The following is an 8,426-nucleotide window of genomic DNA, read 5'->3' as shown; positions in this document are numbered from 1 at the left end:
GGCTCAGGTCACCGTCCCAGGGTCCTGGGATAGAGCCCCGCTTCGGGCTCCCTGTTCAGCGGGAAGCCTGCTTCTCCCTCTCCCACTCCCCCTGCTTGTGTTCCCTCTCTCGCTGTCTCTATCAAATAATAAATTTTTTTGAATTAAAAAAAAGATTTTATTTATTTCAGAGGGAGAGTTCAAGCAAGAGCACAAGCAGAGGGGAGAGAGAGAAGCAGACTCCCCAGGGAGCCCGACGTGGGGCTGGATCCCAGGACCCCGGGATCATGACCTGAGCCGAAGGCAGACGCCCAACCGACTGAGCCACCCAGGCGCCCCAGGACAGAGTTCAATTTGTCCAGACTGAGTTCTTTGTGAGCAGGGGCCAACCAGGCAGAAATCACTTAGGTCCCTAGTGCCTGCAACATCCAGTCTCCACAGAAAGGAACTAGTAATTTGACCCCATGCTACCCTCAGTGGGACTAAGGTGGACAGGAACTAATCCTGTCTTACGGAAGAGTAAAGTCAAGTTCAGAGGGATCTGAGGCCTCGACCCAACTCACAAGGCTTCTAAGGGGAACAGCATGGCCACCTGGGGCTGCCCAACTCATCGGGTGAGTGGTCATTACTGCTCGGGGGCAGGGCAGGGGGTGCCCAGAGGATAGCCAAGGGCCATGACCCTGGCCAGTCTTATCAGCTGTGGAGTCTGCTTCTCTCCTTGGTCTAAATGAAGGAACCGGGTGGGCCAGCAACAAACAGTTGTACTTCACATTTATACAGCTCTTACATAAATCAGTTCACGGACGCCTCACAGTTGCCTTAGGAAGCTTTATTCCGGGGATCCGATAGGGAAGCCTCACAGAGATAAGGGCCCAGGACACACAACTAAAACACAACTTGTCTAAGCCAGGATCCAGAGCAGAGGTGCCAGGTGTACGCCGGCCACTCCCACGGCACCGCACGGCCCCCCACACAAGGCCCGGTGCCCTTGCACTACGGAGGGGCCTCCGCTGGAAGTCGCAGCTCCTCTCCAGGGTTGCTAAGGCCCATCAAAGGAGGGGAGGGTGACCACTGACCTCTCTCAGCGCCTGTGTGTGGAGGGGGGCCGGGGGGGAGGGATGCCCGTGGGTCAACAGTGACTTTGGGGACGGGGGCAGGATCATCCTACTTCTCTGGTGATGAAGCAGTTACCAGATGTCATCATAGCACCTCCTTCCTAACCCTCCGCCCGTGCCACCGAAGCAACACGGCTCTTCACAGCCCGGCTTCCCTCTCTGACACGGAGCCCTTCCGCGGGCCTGGAGCGTGGCCAAGGAGCAAGGAAGGCGAGTGAATTCCCTCCGGACTCTTGGGCCAACAGCGGCTGGGAAATTCGGTTTTGGTTTTAAGGGGGCCCTGGCGGCCGCAGGCGCTGCCCAGGCACTGCTGTGGGGCAGAGATAACAGGCACAGGAAAGGTGGGGTGGCAGGAGCCTGCCAAGAGCCTGGCTTCCAGGTAAACAATGAGCTGCCGCCGGCCGGGGCAGGAGGTGATTCATGCTGCACACCGCGGGGAGCCTGCTGGCCGCGCTCGCTGGGCACTGAGGCACCGGGGCAGCCCTGGCCAGGCGCTCAGGCCTCCCGGGCTCCCTGCATGGGCTGGGGATCCAACTCAGGCCTTCTGGTAACTGGCTTGACTTCAAAAGCTGGGGTGTGTCTAAAAAGTGGTTGGGGAGGGCTCAATACCCCCGAGGCCTCGCCTCTTGTCTGAGAACTGGCCGGGTTTCAGGGTCAGGGCAGCGCAGAGCGGGAACAGCACCCCCTCCGCCCCGACTGTCTGGACTCCCGCCTGCCCGCGCCGAGAGGCAGATGCTGGGAATGACCACGGCAACTTCCCGGGCCACCCCCACGGACTAGTGCCACGGGCTTCGGCTGCTCTACTACCAACCTTGAGGTAGCCACCCCAACAAGAGGAGCTGGAGAGAGCACTCAGAACTTCCACTTCTGCCTCAAAACAGACCACAGAAGAGGCCCGTGCAGCCAAGAGGCCCGAGATGTGAGAATATGGCGCTTCTGAGAGGGCACCGGACTCCTCTGTGGACACTGTCCACAGCAGCTGCCTCCTCTGTGGCAATGTCCCCTTCCTGGCTGGGCTGCCACACAGAGGGTTCTTGTGGGGTGGAATCTGGGAGCAGATCCCAGTCCTGAAGTCAACAAGGCGGCACCTCGGCACCGACGTCGGTCGCCGGGTTGCACAGTCTCCTCAGGTCCTGCAGAGGCAGCTCCCCTCAGAGAACGTCCAAGCCACCCCAAGCTGGGCCCTCACGTCACTGCTTGGCCTTTTTCACGATGGTGCCCACGGCGGAGATGACCGTGGTCTTGGAGCCACTGGCACTGGTGGTCACTGTGACGACAGCGGGCAGGGTGGCCGTGGTGGTGAGGATGGTGGGCTGGGCTATCGTCGTCACTGGGATGGCCGAGTCCCACTTGCTCTTCCTCTTCTGGGCATCTGGAACAAGGCAAGGGAGGCATCAGGACCAAGACAAACCGAATAGCAACACTCCCTTCTCTAGCAGGGCCCGCGGTCAGAGTCTGGGGGCCCAGCCACAGAAATGTGAGGGGCAGCCAGTGAATGGGGGACCGCAGCCCAGGCTCCCAAGAGGCCTTAACAAGCTCGGGGGTCAGGACAAAGCACAGCAAGGTGGAGCCTAGGCCCAGATCCCCAAGGCCCCGCCCCCAAACAAGGCAGGGAAACCCTCGCTCTGTCGGTGGTGCGGCTGGAAGCGGACGAGTTGCCTTCTACCTGCCACTGCTGTGCTGGCCGTGGTGGTGGTAGTGGCTGTGGCGTTGGTCGTGGTACCTTTCTTGGTGCCTGTCACAAACTCGATCTGGAGGGACAGAGAAAAGAGGTAAGGGCGGTGCCCAACTGTTTATCCACGTCCTTCTGCTGGCTCACTACCTTTTTTTTTTTAAGCTGCGGGGGAGAGGGAGAGAGAGAGAGTCTCAAGCAGGTGCCACACCCAGCATGGAGCGGACCTGGGGCTCGATCTCACAACCCTAAGATCCGGACCTGAACCAAAATCAAGAGTTGGATGTTTAACTGACTGAGCCACCCAGGGGGCCCTTTTATTTATTAGGAGTGGGGAGGGGCAGAGGAAGACGGAGAGAGAGGACCTATTTTTACTACTTTGAGGAGACTCTTCCTTTTTTTTTTTTTTATAAAGATTTTATCTATTTATCTGACAGAGAGTGAGATAGAGAGCGAGTACAAGCAGGGGGAGCGGCAGGCAGAGGGTGAAGTGGGGCTCGATGCCAGGACCCTCAGATCTTGACCAGAGCCAAAGGTCCTGGTCTGACTTAACCGACTGAGCCACCCAGGCGCTCCGAGGAGAGCCTTCCAAACAGACAGAGCAATGCTCCCGGTGTCACCAAGTTTCTGCACATGCAGGGCAAACCAACTTGCTGCCCTGCCTCACATTCTGGGTGGAGGTGGACCCACCCGCACAGAAGCACAGCTTTCGTTCCCGGGTGCCGCAGACATGGCCCGCACTAAGCTTGGGGTTTGGAATGGCGAGGGAAAGGGCTAGAACGGTCATCACCCCAGCAGCCGCTCCGAGAGCTGCCAGCACACCAGGGCTGCAGCCCCTGCCTGGGGGTCGGGAGGCATCCTGGAGGCTCAGGTGGTGCCCTGAGGACATTCAGTCTCAGAGTCAAATTTCTGTTCCCCAAAGGATTCAGACCGTGCTGCTTGGGAAGAAGTGGTGCTCAGGGCCCTAAAATAAGGGGTCACCTGGGCACTGGACATGGGACCTACAGGAGGCAGTGAGGCGGACTGCGGACATCAGATCTGGAGGCCAGGAAAGCGCTCTCAGAAGGAAGACCTGCCAGTCTATCAGGCCGGGGAGGACCCGGACGCCAGCAGTGAGAGCCAGCAGGGCACAGCGGCTGTGAGGGGAGCAGGGGGAGGGTACAGCGCAGCAAACCACAAGACCCCAGGAAACCAAATGGAAGCACCTGAGAGGCACCCTCAAGCTGAAGGTGAGGGCTGGGCAACGACACTGCACATACCTGCCCCTCCCACCAGAACATTCATCCGTCACTTACTTTGGTTCGTTCCTTTTTGGCCTTTTCCAATTTGTCCATTTCAATCTTCTGGGCTTTAGCTACAAAGACAAGGGAAGATCTGAGAAAAGCAGCCCTGGAACAGCCCCCACGTGAAGGGCCACTTCAGGCTGAGGGACCCCACACCAGCACTTGCCGTGTCCCCTGTGCTCTTGCCCAGTGTGCACAGGTAGCCTCCAGGCCACGGGATTCACTGTCCTTTTGTGATGGAGAAATGGAAGTGCCGACCCTCGGCCAGCATTGAGCAGAGGCCTCACACTGGAAGGCTCAGGGGCTGGGGCTGTGCACCCTTGTGTGGAGCGGCCGGCTGCTCCTGAGCACCAGCTGACTGTCGCCACGTGGGGATGCAGGCCACGTGTGGACGGCCTTCCCGCTGACCGAGGGAAGCCGGGACTACAGATTTGAGGTAAAATGTTGGCAACTCATTCAAATTAAAGCAAAACTTGCGCGGGCCAAACAAAACACACCTACAGGCCAGATCTGTTCCATGGGCTGCTGGGTTAAGATCTGTCAGCGGAGGACTTGGACTCTGAAATTCCTCCCAGTTCTCCCTATGAGGGACCCTTGAGAAAATGCTTTCTCACAGGTTTCAGGACACGCTGTCTCCCCACCTGGGACACTCTCTCTGAACCTTCGAACCTTAGCCTGTACAGGACTTCTTTGGCAAGGCTGTCCCCCCTTCCGGCCCCCTTCAGCTGGGTAGGGGACCCAGCCTGCACCCCCACCACACCCCTCACTGCTGGGACTGCTCCTTCTTTGCCTTCTGTGCCAGGTCATAAGCCTCCTAAGTCACAGTGGGTCTGTCTCGTTCAAGGCTGTATACCCACCTCCTCAGACATGGCCTGACACAGAGGAAACCCTGAGATACATGTTGGCTGGCTGACTGAACAGACAGAAGGACAGACAGATGGACGTCCACCTACCTAATGCCTCATAGTAGGAGTCCTCAGACCAGCCGTGGGGGTCAAACATATCCTGCAAAAGGAAGTTAACACTGCAGCCAGCAAGGGTCACTGGATGACAAATGGCTTAGAAACCCAAGTCCCTCTCTCCAAGTCTTTCCATGGATTTTTCCTGGCCTGGAGGCCCCTGCCTTAAGGGCACAGGGGCTCAGCTGTTATCCCTGGTCTCCAGCCATGGGGGTGGCGATCTGCTCCCGGGAATATGAGGCGGTGATGCGTCTGTCTGTGGGCTGTGCTGCAGGAGCCCAGCGAGTGCACACTGAGGCCCTAACCAATCAGAGCCCCGGGGCCAGGTCTGTCACTGCAATCTCTCTCCTGGACTATTTCAGAGCCACGGGGGCTCATGCAGGGGAGCCGGGGATTGAGCTCTTCAGCCAGCACTACCGCTACACGGTCAGTGGCTCCAGGCCGAATCCAGCAGAGTGAGCACAGGGCCCTGGGCAGCCCCCCTCAACCCTCCGCCTCTGTGTGCAAGGCATACCTTCGGGTAGTTGGTGCCCAGCTCATCGATTGCACAGAACTGGATCAGCTTCTCGTAGATACTGAAAGAAGAACAGCAGAAGGCACTGAGCAGGCCCTAGTCCCATGCCTTGTGTGGCAGCAGATTTTGAGAGATCGTAACTGTCTAGTTCCGGGGCTCAGATGAACCCTTTAAACCATCTGAACTGTTCCAAGCAAACTTTCTGATAGAAGAGGAAACGTTCGCTGGCCTGACATTAAGTCATTCCTAGTCCTCCCCACTCCCAGAGAGATGGATCATTAGCCAGGCGCCAGGACAGGTATGGTGTCCAGGTGAGGGCTGCGTTTTTTTGGTCTTATCCAGACAGCTGACCTACAGTTTGTGGGGCTGGGTTGGAGCTACCATACACAGGGCCACATAAGGGCTGGGGCAGGTCCCTGATGTCACCATACTGGACTCTTTACCACGTGTGCCACCTGCTCGGGCCTTGGATGGAATAAAACCTGGACACAGCTCTGTTCCTAAAACCTGTCACCTGCATGCAGCATCAGTGACAGTTTGGAGGGGAAAGAGGAACCCACAGGGACTGTCTAGTCCAATTCCCTCACCGTAGCGATGAGGAGACTGAGGCCTTGTGCGGCTGTATGCCTTAGGAGCAGAGTGAGAAGGAGAACCTAGCTCAGGCCTCTCGGCGTCCGCTCTTCATCCTGGTTTCTGTGTTACTGCAGTCTGGGTGGTGGCCCCTTTGGGCACAGGTGGGATCTTAGCTGGGCTTCTCCTTGCCACCTCCACGGGAGCATTCCAGTCCCTAGGCCAACATCAGTGACTCAGCTGACCCTGTAGGCCCATGGGAAACTCACCTGGGGTTCCGAAATTCTTTTTTCCTTTGGATAATGTAGTTCATATCCATTCCTTCCTTTACCTTCCGCTCATAAAGCTTCTGGATCTTGTCCTGTGGAAGAGAAACAGAAAGGCGCTTATGACACCGCCCAACCTACTGGCAATCCCAGCCTGTGGTCACATGTGCTGGGTGGACACTTGGACCCAGGAGACCCACAGAGCCACGCAAAGCCCTACTCCAGCCATACTGTCTTTCTCCACCCAGCCTGTGACCAGCGCTGAGCACAGATAAAATAAACCGAGACCAGTCTGTTTTCATTTTGCTTTCTCCTGACTCCCTCTAGATGGCTGGCAGAGGGAACAGTAAAAAGGTCAAGGCAGAGAAACCACGGAGAAGACAATGGATGACCCCCCCCCCCCATCAATCGGCTCCTGATTCATCCAAAGAGGATGGGCAAGGGGGCTCAAAGATGGTTTTGAATTTTAACACGGGGTTAAGTCCTCAGTGGGAGGCCTGGGAAGGGTACGTCCTTTCAGCGGAAGGAAGGAGTAGTGTTTTTTGGATTTGGCCTCACAAACTTCCCAAAGTGTCCTTTGTAGGGAGGCTCACAGATGGCCAGCCCCCACGACAGAGGCACTGTCAGGGGTCAAGAGCCCATCTCATTAAAACTCCCCCACCAGACCCCTCCTCTGGCTTTCGATGGGCAACAGGAGAACCAGCTGGCAGAGATCCAGGCCAGTCCCACAGAGAGGAGGCCGGCAGCAGTTGGCAGCCGCACCACCCAACGCGGGAAGAGGCCCCAGAAACCCGAGCGTCAGGGCAGAGCCACCTCTGAGGAGGAGCAGTCTTACCCAGCAAGGCTGGGGCTGGCCCAGGGCAAGGTCTCTCTGCAGCCTCCCCCACTAGTGGTGGCTAAATGCACAGACTCTCCAGAAGGAAAATACTTGGGGTACTCTTCACCTGCAAGAGGAGGTGGGCAGGGCTGGAGGTCCTGTGTGACGCCCTTGGGGTACATCAGGAGAGGTGATCCACTCCCTTTGTCAGAAGGCTGAATCTTTCTGCCGAGACTGGCCAGAGGAAGCACTGAAGTGCAGAGAGAGGTTTGTAATACATTTACCAGGGAAGAGACGACCAAGAGTGACAAACCTCAACGTTTATCTCTTCAAGGGCAAAGCAGGGAGGCCTCACACAGAAGGCTCAGGAAATTGAGGCCGACCTGTATCTTAACAGATTACTTTCCTGGGTTTCTTGGGCCATCGATGGGTTCTCCCATTTCAGGTCATCTAAAGTGTTCGCTTAAGGTCATGGTTTCTACCATTAGGAAGATCTAAAAATGAGAAATACACTAAACTTGAAGGCTGAGCCAGCTGGTTGTCTCTGTCTGGCAGACTGCTGGACTGTCCCTACAGGCTGTGGCTTGTTGCCTGGCAGGGAGATGAGGCGCTATGCTCATGGACAACTCAGCCAAGGGAGGAGACTTCTGGGAAAGGAAGAGCATCTGCACTGTGCCCCCAGCCCCGACTCTGGCCCTGCCCAGCCAGCTGCATTCCGCAGCCCCGGGTCCCCTTAGTCATCCATCTGGTAGGATGGTGCCCTGGGCCTGTGTGCAGCCAGAGGCGCCAGCAGAACCTATGGGATCAAAGGCAGAGCAGGTGGACCGGATGCCCGCAATGGGCAGCCCTGGGTGTCTGCCCTTGTGTCCGTCTTGAGTTCCACACACAGGGGAACCCACAGAGGGCCAAGGAGAAACAATCGCAGGTGCTGAAAAGGAGGTGCAAGGCCCAGCTGCCCCCTGAGGTCCTGCTCCCAAGGGAGTAACTGCACTAAATGCTCCAACTCCTTGGAATTTCAAAACCTCAGGCCAGGTCTGTATGTGATTCTGTCAGGAGAGGCGGACAGGACTCTTAGGTACATCAACGCTTGTGTTTTTGCATTTCTATAATCTATTTTCCATTCTCACGGTCCCTCGGTTTCTTAGCAAAGTTCCCCGTTGGTTCAGCTGGGTCGCACAGAAAACGGCGGTATTTTCTCCATCTAGGCTTAGGACCCCACTGAGGGCGAGCTGGGGTCCCACTGGAATAGCA

General features: G+C 57.1%; 1 protein-coding gene across 1 annotated transcript in view; it reads right to left on the bottom strand.

The window, feature by feature from the left end:
* Nucleotides 1-207: 207 nt before the first annotated feature.
* LOC113907979 (SAP30 binding protein) overlaps nucleotides 208-8,426 on the bottom strand; it is a 36,249-nt gene continuing 28,030 nt past the window's right edge. The window contains exons 6-11 of the mRNA XM_027567824.1: nucleotides 6,362-6,453; nucleotides 5,523-5,583; nucleotides 5,003-5,054; nucleotides 4,062-4,120; nucleotides 2,761-2,845; nucleotides 208-2,466 (exon numbers count right to left, since the gene is read on the bottom strand). Of these exons, the coding sequence (XP_027423625.1) occupies nucleotides 2,285-2,466; nucleotides 2,761-2,845; nucleotides 4,062-4,120; nucleotides 5,003-5,054; nucleotides 5,523-5,583; nucleotides 6,362-6,453 (531 nt within the window). The 3' untranslated portion in view covers nucleotides 208-2,284. The remainder of the gene's footprint in view (nucleotides 2,467-2,760; nucleotides 2,846-4,061; nucleotides 4,121-5,002; nucleotides 5,055-5,522; nucleotides 5,584-6,361; nucleotides 6,454-8,426) is intronic.

The sequence above is a fragment of the Zalophus californianus genome, chromosome 16 (assembly GCF_009762305.2).
Source record: "Zalophus californianus isolate mZalCal1 chromosome 16, mZalCal1.pri.v2, whole genome shotgun sequence".
Taxonomy (NCBI): Eukaryota; Metazoa; Chordata; class Mammalia; order Carnivora; family Otariidae; genus Zalophus; species Zalophus californianus.
This window is presented reverse-complemented; position numbering and strand designations above follow the sequence as displayed.